A 12,259-nucleotide genomic window follows, 5' to 3' on the forward strand; every position below is an offset into this window, starting at 1 on the left:
TTTATTTAATTATTTTATTAATTTAAATTCGTCACAGACGGCCCGCGCGCTTCCACAGCTTTTTTTTTTACCGTCACCGAGCCCTGCTGCTGACGTCACTCTGTTATTAAAATTAGGGTGTGCCAACGACAAAGTAATGCGCGTGAACCTAATGTCAAATGTTTAATTTCCATTTCGTTTCATTAATTCGTTCCCACACATTACTGCTCTCAGAGGGGAGAGCACACGCAGGGCTCGGTGTTTTACTCCGCTCTTCACCCCTCGGGCTCCGGGGAGGGAGGGCAGGAAGGTGTCGGTCTGAGGGAAAGTGTTTATTACAGAAAAGCGACATCAGAACTCTGATCATTTACACAACACCCTCCTTTATTCAGTATTTACAAACGGTTTATTTACAAACAGCACATTTCTCTCTCTCTCTCTCTCTCTCTCCCTCACACGCGCACACACACACACTCTCTCTCTCTTTCTATAAAAGCGTACAGTATTAAACAGGCTTTAATGAATGATTGTCCAACACACACACACACACACACACACACACACACACACACACACACTGATGGGGCAATAAAAAGAAACAAAAAACAAAGAATTAAAACTCCGGCCATCAGCGTTTAGGAAACACATCCGGGTAATTTCCGTGTTTACGTTATTGTGGCCAAGCCCTGGGTTAACAAAAATGCACCAATAATAATATAAAAAATTCACCACCTGAACGGAACAATCTTTAAAACAACGTTTTTTTTAATAATAAAATAATTATCGCCATTTGTTTGTTCATTTTTCGTACATTTGGTTTTAATTCAAAATAATTACAAAAGAATGGAGCAGTGATTATTATTATTTTTATTGTTATTATAAATAATTAATATAACTATAAAAACAAATATATTTATATAACGGTTACTAGAAGTCGTTATTAACGTTGCCTGTGCATTTTGGTTAACTCACAATTCCACAATAATGTAGGCTAGTTATATTTATAATAATAATAGTAATAATAATAATAATAATTATTATTATTATTATTATTATCATCATCATTATAGTGCGTGTTAAACGGGTCTGAGCAGGGGCACGCTGGGAATTATGGGATGTGGATAATAAGGGAATAGTAATGGTTGCCCCGCCCCTCCTCCTCCCCCTCCTCCTCGCGCGCTCTCGGCGCTCTCTCTGTACAGCACGGGCACGCGCACGATCCTCTGCTGCTGAGGCTGATGATGAGGAAGATGATGATGATGCTGCTGTTGATGATGATGGTGATGATGATGGTGCGCGTTCACGGCCTCCAGCTGTGCAGCCAGCTGTCGCTTCCACTTGTTCCTGCGGTTCTGGAACCAGATCTTCACCTGGGTCTCGGAAAGCTGCAGGCTCGAGGCCAGGCACGCGCGCTCAGAGCTGCTCAGGTAGCGCTTAGCGTCGAACGCGCTCTCCAGCTGGAACACCTGGACAGACATCAATAATCAATACCAGAATCACAATAAAGATCAGTAGCACAGTCTGAATAATCCGATTCCTCACAGGAATGATCGGAAAACAAATACCTATCAGGGTCAGTGCCACAATCTGTTTTACAGCCAGAACATTGCTCATCAATATGCTGTAAGGATCAGGATCAGGATCGGTATCAGAATCAGAATTGAAAGGATAAGGATTAATATCAGGATCCGAAACTGAATGATCAGGATAAATATCAGGTCAGAGTCAGATTGATCTGGATCATATTAGAATAAGAACGATAGCAGTATGTGATTACAGCGGGATCTGTATTAATTTCTGTATTCAGATAAATCAATATTTGAACTGCTCTGTCCCATGAAGCTTGTCATGTGTGGGTAAGGATGCTTTACGCACGGATTAGTGAATTGTCCTGTTTCAGCAGTCCTAGTGTGAACAGTCCTGTTTCAGCAGTCCCCATGTGATCTGTCCTGTTTCAGCAGTCTCAGTGTGAACTGTCCTGTTTCAGCAGTCCCCATGTGAACTGTCCTGTTTCAGCAGTCTCAGTGTGAACTGTCCTGTTTCAGCAGTCTTAGTGTGAACTGTCCTGTTTCAGCAGTCTTAGTGTGAACTGTCCTGTTTCAGCAGTCTTAGTGTGAACTGTCCTGTTTCAGTAGTCCCAGTGTAAACTGTGCTGTTTCAGTAGTCTGTGTGAACAGTCCTGTTTCAGCAGTCCCCGTGTGAACAGTTATGTTTCAGCAGTCTTAGTGTGAACTGTGCTGTTTCAGCAGTCTCAGTGTGAACTGTCCTGTTTCAGCAGTCTTAGTGTGAACTGTGCTGTTTCAGTAGTCTGTGTGAACAGTTATGTTTCAGCAGTCTTAGTTTGAACTGTGCTGTTTCAGCAGTCTTAGTGTAAACTGTGCTGTTTCAGTAGTCTCAGTGTGAAATGTGCTGTTTCAGCAGTCTTAGTGTGAACTGTGCTGTTTCAGCAGTCTTAGTGTAAAATGTGCTGTTTCAGCAGTCTTAGTGTAAAATGTGCTGTTTCAGTAGTCTCAGTGTGAACTGTGCTGTTTCAGTAGTCTGTGTGAACAGTTATGTTTCAGCAGTCTTAGTGTGAACAGTCCTGTTTCAGCAGTCCTAGTGTAAACAGTCCTGTTTCAGCAGTCCTAGTGTAAACAGTCCTGTTGCAGCAGTCTTAGTGTGAACTGTCCTGTTTCAGCAGTCCCAGTGTGAACAATCCTGTTTCAGCAGTCCCAGTGTAAACAATCCTGTTTCAGCAGTCCTAGTGTAAACAGTCCTGTTGCAGCAGTCTTAGTGTGAACTGTGCTGTTTCAGCAGTCCCAGTGTAAACTGTGCTGTTTCAGTAGTCTGTGTAAACAGTCCTGTTTCAGCAGTCCTAGTGTAAACAGTCCTGTTTCAGCAGTCCTAGTGTAAACAGTTCGGTTTCAGCAGTCTAAGTGTGAACTGTCCTGTTTCAGCAGTCCTAGTGTAAACAGTCCTGTTTCAGCAGTCCTAGTGTAAACAGTTCGGTTTCATTAGTCTCAGTGTGAACTGTCCTTTTTCATCAGTCCCAGTGTGAACAGTCCTGTTTCAGCAGTCCCAGTGTGAACAGTCCTGTTTCAGCAGTCCCAGTGTAAACAGTCCTGTTTCAGCAGTCCCAGTGTAAACTGTCCTGTTTCAGCAGTCTTAGTGTGAACTGTCCTGTTTCAGCAGTCTTAGTGTGAACTGTCCTGTTTCAGCAGTCCCAGTGTAAACAGTCCTGTTTCAGTAGTCTCAGTGTGAACTGTGCTGTTTCAGTAGTCTTAGTGTGAACTGTCCTGTTTCAGCAGTCCCAGTGTAAACAGTCCTGTTTCAGTAGTCTCAGTGTGAACTTCCCTGTTTGAGAAGTCTCAGTGTGAACTGTCCTGTTTCAGCAGTCCCAGTGTAAATGGTCTCATATCAGCAGTTCTAATGTGAACTGTCCTGTTTCAGCAGTCCTAGTGTGAACAGTCCTGTTTCAGCAGTCCCAGTGTGAACTGTCCTGTTTCAGCAGTCCCAGTGTGAACTGTCCTGTTTCAGCAGTCCCAGTGTGAACTGTCCTGTTTCAGCAGTCCCAGTGTGAACTGTCCTGTTTCAGCAGTCTTAGTGTGAACTGTCCTGTTTCAGCAGTCTTAGTGTGAACTGTTCTGTTTCAGCAGTCCCAGTGTGAACTGTTCTGTTTCAGCAGTCTTAGTGTGAACTGTCCTGTTTCAGCAGTCTTAGTTTGAACTGTCCTGTTTCAGCAGTCTTAGTTTGAACTGTCCTGTTTCAACAGTCCCAGTGTGAACTGTCCTGTTTCAGTAGTCTCAGTGTAAACAGTCCTGTTTCAGCAGTCCCAGTGTAAACAGTCCTGTTTCAGCAGTCTTAGTGTGAACTGTCCTGTTTCAGCAGTCCCAGTGTAAACAGTCCTGTTTCAGCAGTCGTAGTCTGAACAGTCCTGTTTCAGCAGTCCTAGTGTGAACAGTCCTGTTTCACCAGTCCTAATGTGAACAGTCCTGTTTCAGCAGTCCCAGTGTAAATGGTCTCATATCAGCAGTCCCAGTATGAACTGTCCTGTTTCAGCAGTCCCAGTGTGAACAATCCTGTTTCAGCAGTCCCAGTGTAAACAATCCTGTTTCAGCAGTCCTAGTGTAAACAGTCCTGTTTCAGCAGTCCAGTGTGAACTGTCTCGTTTCAGCAGTCTCAGTGTAAAATGTCCTGTTTCAGTAGTCTCAGTCTGAACTGTCCTGTTTCAGCAGTCTCAGTGTGAACAGTCCTGTTTCAGCAGTCTTAATGTGAATGATCATATCCACAGCAGTAGCTGTGCTGCATCAGTACGAGCAGATGTGTGACCAGTGCGTATTACCTGGCTGCGGGAGAAGACGGTGCGTGTTTTCTTCTTGCGGCTCGGCCTCTTCTCCTCTTCCTGCACCTCCTCTTGAACCACCTCCTCTTCCTCCTCCTCCTCTTCCAAGTCCTCTTCCTCTTCTTCTCTGGTGCGTGGCTCTGGGGAGCTGTGGTCTGTGGGGGAGGGGGAGGGCGGCTTGACCAGTCTCTCTGAGACTGTGGGTATAAGATATTACAGGATTATACCATGACTGTACAAATATATTATTGTGACAACACATGTACTCAGGGAGGAGCAGCTGTACATGAGCCTAAGATCACCATGCCCAAGGCCAAAAGGGGGGATAGAGGGGTTTATAACCCCTAGCACTGGGCTGCGGAAATGTTTCTTATAAGGCTTCTGCAGGTTCCTGAGAAGTAAGAAAAACCTGCACAACATTGGAGAATTCACACGTTCAGAAATAGCCTTCCTTTTATTTTTATTTATTTTATTTTTCATTAATTTACCCAGACTGGTCTGATGGACAATGTGTACATATGTGACTACAACACTGTCCCCAGGAATCAGACATTTTGTAAAAAATATAACTGCCATTTGTAAAAGGTGTACCATATATATTTGTGTACGTTCAAGTGAATATCTGGCAACCTACTGTGCCAAAAAGGTAAAGTCTAATGCCCAAAAGGTTAGAAACGGCAGTGTGTTGTGTTTGTGTTATGCACTAACGGGTTACAGCACTGTTTCTGTGGCTCTTCTTCAGGTTCGTGACAGATTTAGTGAAACAGCGCCACTAAGTGGATTGGAGCTCACTTGGTAACCGTTAAACATCTTTGAATCAAAACCAATCAGAACCTACAAACGTTATGAATTCCTTGGCTGCTATTTTTTAGTGAAATATGTTCTAAATGTGGAGACGTTCACCACCAATTTTTAATGTACACAGCATGCTTTAGATGATTGAATATCGCAGTGTGAGATCTCCATAATGAACCTGTAAATATTCAGTGTTGAAATAGACGTCCCTTCACTCTGCAGATGTTCACTAGTCACAGGTGCTGGTTCTTAAATGTTAAGGGAAAATGTGTGAAAGTCAGCTGTGGACGTCATGAGAAACGAAGGCTGGGTTATTACCAAGGCTTTTTTAAACCCTGGGTGATGTTCAGTATGGGGCCGTTTTTAAATTTGGGAAAGTGTTTAGGGTGGAACCCATGTCCAGGGCTGTGGGACCCTTGTGGGCCCGTGTTTACTGTAGGACCCATGTTACTGTGGGACCCCGGGGCCTGTGTGTGGTCAGGGTCTTTTCAGGAACCCCATCAGTGTGCGTCCATCAGAGCCCTGGACCATGGGCGACCACCTCGAACACCACACAGGGGTCAACAGAACCGCACAGAGAGTAAATCCGCCCTGATTACAATCCATTTACAACAATTACCTTCTGCAAACCACAAAAAAAAAAAAAAGCTTCAGAATGAAATGTTTAAGTAAATTAGGAATCTGAATGACGTAATAATGCATGGGACACGTTTTAATCGTTCCCACGTTTAAACGTATTTGTTTAATTTAAAGGAATTTTATAATATCTCTCTGCAGTGATTCGTTAATTCCTTCCCACATTTTATGTGAGTCTCTGCGTTTAAACTAAATATAGTTTCGAGTAAACACCCGTTTCCCGCAGCAGCCGCCGAGCTCTGCTTTGTTTGATTTATTTTAATTTGTTTGTATTGTGTTTGCTTTGTTATTTTAATTTATTTTTTTATTTGTATATATTTATAATGTTAGTTTTGTCTGGTTATTTTTGGTTTGGTTTCTAGTTATTATTCGTTTATTTGTTGTTCGTTGTGTTCGCGTTTTTACCGCTGTCTGATGTCGCTCTGAAGTCCCTGTTTGTTTTTGTTCTTTTATGTTTTTATTTGTTTGTTACTCGCTGTTACTCGAGTCTTGTGTTGATTTGTGTTTAATTTACGGTTTTCTTGATTGTGTTAGTGATATATTTACGGTCCTTCGTGAATTTAGTTTATTTATTTGTTGTTGTTGTTTTACTAAATGGTGTTTTTTTACTAGTGTTTTTATTCTATTCGTTTTTGTTTGTGTTTTATTTGGTGTTTTGCGTTTAATCCGTTACTTTTCTCTTTTAATTAGTGTTTCCTTGGGTTTTAGTATTTTATTTGTTTTTTTCTTTTTTATTTCTTTATGTATTTTGTTGTATATTTTAGTGTTGTTTCATTTATTATTGTTTTTGATTTATGGTTATTTTTTAATTTAATTGTTGTTAGTGTTGTTCTTGTTTTGTGCTTTTATTTTGTATTGTTTTTTTTTAATTCACTGTTATTTAACCCTAATTTGTTTGCATCTGTACTTTTTTTATTTATTTATTTATTTTTTTCATTTTCTTTGTGTTTGTTTTTTTTCCCTCAGATTTCCATTAAAAAAAATAAAAAATAAAAAACAATTTCGTAAAAAACCATCGGACAGTCGTCAACGCTGGGTTTAAGTTATCCGGCTAACTCAGAAACTCCGCTTTGTGGAACAGCCCCCAGGAGTGAGGGTCGTTAGTCAGAGTTAGTTCACTCACCCGAGGCCGTGTGCAGGTGTCCGGGGTTGAGAGTGTAGGGGTAGCACCACCACCAGGCCGGACTCTCCAGACACTGACCCGTTAATCCGGATAATCCGAGGCGCTCGAAGCGGGGGAAGGCGAGATCCCCGAGGCGCGAGGCAGTCAGAGCGGCGTCCAGGCTCGCGCTGGGCGGCTTGGAGGGCGCTTTGGAGTCGGTCAGCAGGCTCCTGATGGAGAAGGGGGAGTCTTTGGCTGAAGGGCGAGTCTCCTCCGCCATCGCGGCCCATAAACCTCACAAACCCCGGAGTGTCGCCTCGGTGCCAGTCCACCGCGTCCGGAGGGAGGGCTTCAGGCGCGGAACGGCTCCCTTCTTGCGCGGATGGCGTTTGGTTTCCGTGCGTAAAAGCGTCCTTATTTACGCGTGACGGGCTTCACGGGACTGTGACCGGGGCGTCAGATATTCCCGAGGTTGATCCAGCACGCGAGGAGGAGGTGGACAGTGAGGATGATGAAGGGGAAGGCGTCCCACTCTCGCGCGTGATGAAAATCACAGTGTCATCCGAGTTAAAGGAGGAGCAGAAGAGCGCGGCTCCGCCACGCGCGCGCACGTATACGGACATATGCAATGGCAAATGGGATTTAAAGAGAGAGAGAGAGAGAGAGAGAGAGAGAGAGGGAGAGAGAGAGAGAGAGGAGGTCCTCCCTCTTTTCCCAGCTCCTGGACTCATTCAGCAGAGCGGTCAGAGCCCGTCCTGTCGCTTCAGAACCGGTCAGAACTGTTCACAGTGGAGGTGAAGTCTGAGGAGGAGGGCGCCTCTGATAGAAAATGATCAAAGCTTTTGAGCTGCTGTGAATTGAATGTCCACTCATCTGTCCTCCACGTGCACTCCCTCGAGCCTGGGCTGAGTGCCCGTGTTTAGTTTTGTGGAAATAACAGAGCTATTTTATAAAATAAGTTTAAAATAAAAAAGTGCAGTTTAAACCTAATATCAATAAAATCATATTCCAACCAAGCTTCAGAATCAGTGTGAGGCTCCACTGCGCTGTAGAGCCTCTGTCGTAGCTACTCCAGGCACAGCACTGCAGAAACTGCACTATGTAACGTTTGAAGGAGAGTAGGAAAACACCCATCCCCCTCTCCACTGATTTCAGTACAGTGCTGTAAAAACTGCAAACACTTGGTGGAGCCTCAGGAGCAAAAAAAAAAAAAAGGTCTCCAAATCTTACCTAGTGCTCCTTTAACATTTTAACGATTTTGATCTCGTTGTGGAGCGCAGTAGAGCCACCTGGTGGCCACCCCGCCCTCCTGTATGTCCCTAACTCCTACTTTTCCCCAAAAGTGTTACCTGTTTACGCTTTAATGCCGGGTGTAAACCGACCCTTTGAGTCTTCACCTCACGAGGTGTAAATGATATAGAATCACTTTCATGAGCAGTTTGCTACATTCTGGTGATGGGAACAACTGACCGCACCTTTAACGGTGTTTTTGTGCTTGGATCCGATGTTTAGGAAGGCTCTCCCAGGCTGTAATCGACCCTGATTGCTCCTCCTGACCGCAGCAGTGTGTGTTACTGGCTGTGTGCCTTGTTCCTCTTGTTCGTCCTTTAAGCGCTAACTGCTCTCTGATCTGTAAAAGATCCGTCAGTGAGAAGAGCCTCTGGCCTCTGGAAACCGGATCTGGAGGGAGCTTCAGGAGAGCAGGAGCTCTAAAAACCACAGTCCACTCTGTGAGTGTGTACGGAGCCCCTGAAGTGACATGGTGGGTCTATTTAGCAAGTCGTGACCACTATATAGTATTTTGAGGCCAGGAAATAATATTATGCATTTGCACCGCACACAAGTTTGATCGGCACAGCAGCTGAACAACCCCACAACTAACCTTTGAGATTAAGTCTAACACCAGACTGCAGTTGGTTAACTTTAATGCACACTGCCTTGAGGTTCATGGACAACATGGAAAAGCAGTGTGAATTAGAAAACTTTCTCCAGGAGAGATGTATGGAAGAGAATCAAACAGCAAAATTAGTGGAAGTCAAGGTAGGTTTTGTCAGGGTGTGGAGTCATTTCATGGCCTCAATTTACTATTTTGTGGCCTCAATATATTATTTCGTGGTCTCAGTATACTATTTCGTGGCCTCAAAATACTATCTTGTGGCCTCAATATATTATTTCGTGGCCTCAAAATACTATCGTGTGGTCTCAATATATTATTTTGTGGCCTCAAAATACTATTTCGTGGTCTCAATATATTATTTCGTGGCCTCAAAATACTATTTTGTGGTCTCAATATATTATTTCGTGGTCTCAAAATACTATTTCGTGGCTTCAAAATACTATCGTGTGGTCTCAATATATTATTTCGTGGTCCCAAAATACTATTTCGTGGTCTCAAAATACTATTTCGTGGTCTCAATATATTATTTCGTGGTTTCAATATATTATTTCATGGTCTCAGTATACTATTTCGTGGCCTCAAAATACTATCTTGTGGCCTCAATATATTATTTCGTGGCCTCAAAATACTATCGTGTGGTCTCAATATATTATTTTGTGGCCTCAAAATACTATTTCGTGGTCTCAATATATTATTTCGTGGCCTCAAAATACTATTTTGTGGTCTCAATATATTATTTTGTGGTCTCAAATACTGTTTCGTGGTCTCAATATACTATTTTGTGGTCTCAATATATTATTTCATGGTCTCAATGTATTATTTCGTGGTCTCAGAATACTATTTCGTGGTCTCAATATATTATTTCGTGGTCTCAATATATTATTTCATGGTCTCAAAATACTATTTTGTGGTCTCAATATATTATTTTGTGGTCTCAATATATTATTTCGTGGTCTCAGAATACTATTTCGTGGTCTCAATATATTATTTTGTGGTCTCAAAATACTATTTTGTGGTCTCAATATATTATTTTGTGGTCTCAAAAAACTATTTCGTGGTCTAAATATATTATTTCGTGGTCTCAATTTATTATTTTGTGGCCTCAATATATTATTTCATGGTCTCAAAATACTATTTTGTGGTCTCAAAATACTATTTTTTTTATCTCAGTATATTATTTCGTGGCCTCAAAATACTATCTTGTGGTCTCAATATATTATTTCGTGGCCTCAATATATTATTTTGTGGTCTCGATATATTATTTTGTGGTAGGTTTGTGTATGTGTGTGTTGCCCTGTGAAGGACTGGCGCCACCTCCAGGATGTATTCCTGCCTTGCGCCAGTGATTCCAGATAGGCTCCGGACCCACTGCGACCCTGACCTGGATAAGTGTTACAGACAATGAATGAATGAATTAACGAAAGAATACATTAAAGGTAAATTATTTATAACACACAGAACGACTTGTTATTTGCCAAATAGTGACCTCATGTCAAACCTCAGATCTTGTAGAAAACTGACCTTTCTTTGTTTCCTCCATCAGTCGACATTAACCCTGTCAGCTCCAGCACATTTTTCTTAAGTTTAACCCTTTAAACACCAACAGAGTGTCTTTTTAATCGATGATAATGTGGTGTGTCCATTAACGCGTGAAAAGACTAAACTCACTCTGAGCTTATTCTTCACCTTCTCTGACACTTTCAGCTTTAGACAAAACAGAGGTCACCGTCACCTTATTTACCTCTGTGTTAAAAACGATTATTAATGATCTTTAAGGTGTTTAGTGTAGTCTTATTGTAAAGTGGTTCCAAATACTATTATTTTCTTTAAATACTTACCATTTTTCAGGCTCATTCCGCCCAGATATTACAACTTTATCTAATTACTTATAGATTTAAAAACTTATTCCATTCACATACAACTACTTGTATTTTGAAGTCTTATTCCACCCAAATTCTACTGTACCTTGAAATTCAACTGTGGCCATAATATATATTTTATATAAACACACACACACACACATTTTACATGTCTTTATATCCACTTCGCGATGTGGCAGTGTTGTGAAAATGGGGTCCTGGAATTACAGTCTTGAACCAGCTGCCTCCTGTTCTTCAGTAATAACCTTCTCACTGCATCTGCCAGTATGGGTCTAATGAGTTCAATCGAAAACACTACACACACACACACACACACACACACAGAGCCCTGGGTCCTCTCTCACACACACTCAGATAACTCCCCCCGTTTGTGTAACAGCCCCTGACTCACCTCCCGTTCGAAAACACCAGAGTAAACAAGAGGCTCGAGCCCATGCTCCTGAGCCCTGAGGCTGGAAGTCGTGACTGATTCCCTGCCGTCTGCTTTGCCGTCCCACTTGGCCACGCACGCACAAGAGCCCTCCACCGATTATAAACAGGAGACGTCCTCCACACAGTCGCCACAAACAGCAACACTTCTCACACGGAGCTCAGATCTCTCGGATAAACAGGAACAAGACTAAAAGCTGCACAGACAGAACATGCACCTGAAAGTCAAATACAGTACAGGGACTTCAGTGAGACCGAGGGGATCCATAAACCGAGAAGATCCAGAAACTGAGAGGATCTGGAAACCGAGGGATCCAGAAGCCGAGGGGATCCAGAAGCCGAGGGGATCCATAAACCGAGAGGATCCGGAAACCGAGGGGATCCGGAAACCGAGGGATCCATAAACCGAGGAATCCATAAACCGAGAAGATCCAGAAACCGAAAGGATCCGGAAACTGAGGGGATCCATAAACCGAGAAGATCCATAAACCGAGGGGATCCAGAAGCCGAGGGGATCCAGAAGCCGAGGGGATCCAGAAGCCGAGGGGATCCATAAACCGAGAGGATCCGGAAACCGAGGGGATCCAGAAACCGAGGGATCCATAAACCGAGAGATCCAGAAATCGAGAGGATCCGGAAACCGAGGGGATCCATAAACCGAGGGATCCAGAAACCGAGGGGATCCATAAACCGAGGGATCCACAAACCGAGGGGATCCAGAAACCAAAGGGATCCAGAAATCGAGAGGATCCAGAGAGGGGATATTAATCAGCTTTACCTAGGACTTGATTTAGAGAGAGATCTGACAGAGATCTTTACAATGAAATGCTGTGAATGCAACTTGAACACACACACACACACACACTCACACTCACTCACACCTGTGGACAGTTTCACACACTCACCCAGTCACTCACCCAGTCACTCACACACTCACACCTGTGGACAGTTGCAGACACTCATTCATCCTGGAGGTGTGAGCACCACACCACTGCCCCAAACACTATTATTTCCCACCAAAGATCCATTATCTTTCTCCCAACAACCTTTCCCCATCACACAGCATCATTCTCCAGGTGACCCTTCATACAGACAACACACACCAGTCCTCCGCACTCTCATCCTAGAACACTAAACCAATATTAAACATGGCCAATCCCAGGTGGGGGACCTACTCTATGGGGCAGAAACTTCATTCAAGGACATTCTAGAGACCCAAC

The 12,259-nt window shown here is 43.1% G+C and overlaps 1 protein-coding gene across 1 annotated transcript; it reads right to left on the reverse strand.

Annotated features, from left to right (window-relative positions):
• Positions 1–536: 536 nt before the first annotated feature.
• LOC136692740 (homeobox protein HMX3-A-like) lies at positions 537–7,191 on the reverse strand. Its single transcript, XM_066666372.1, has 3 exons — positions 6,855–7,191; positions 4,301–4,497; positions 537–1,445 (listed from the first exon to the last, which is right to left on the reverse strand). The coding sequence occupies exons 1-3, from the start codon at positions 7,111–7,113 to the stop codon at positions 1,056–1,058; spliced, it is 846 nt and encodes a 281-aa protein (XP_066522469.1). The 5' UTR covers positions 7,114–7,191; the 3' UTR covers positions 537–1,055.
• Positions 7,192–12,259: the final 5,068 nt, after the last annotated feature.

The sequence above is a fragment of the Hoplias malabaricus genome, chromosome 3, assembly GCF_029633855.1.
Source record: "Hoplias malabaricus isolate fHopMal1 chromosome 3, fHopMal1.hap1, whole genome shotgun sequence".
NCBI lineage: Eukaryota > Metazoa > Chordata > Actinopteri > Characiformes > Erythrinidae > Hoplias > Hoplias malabaricus.

Excerpts from the sequence above, each read along its gene's own strand:
- LOC136692740 (XM_066666372.1), bottom strand. The coding sequence starts at position 7,113 with ATGGCGGAGGAGACTCGCCCTTCAGCCAAAGACTCCCCCTTCTCCATC. Across the intron at positions 4,498-6,854 it reads ACACCTGCACACGGCCTCGG|TCTCAGAGAGACTGGTCAAG; the intron begins GTGAGTGAACTA and ends TTATACCCACAG. Across the intron at positions 1,446-4,300 it reads CCGTCTTCTCCCGCAGCCAG|GTGTTCCAGCTGGAGAGCGC; the intron begins GTAATACGCACT and ends ATGTCTGTCCAG.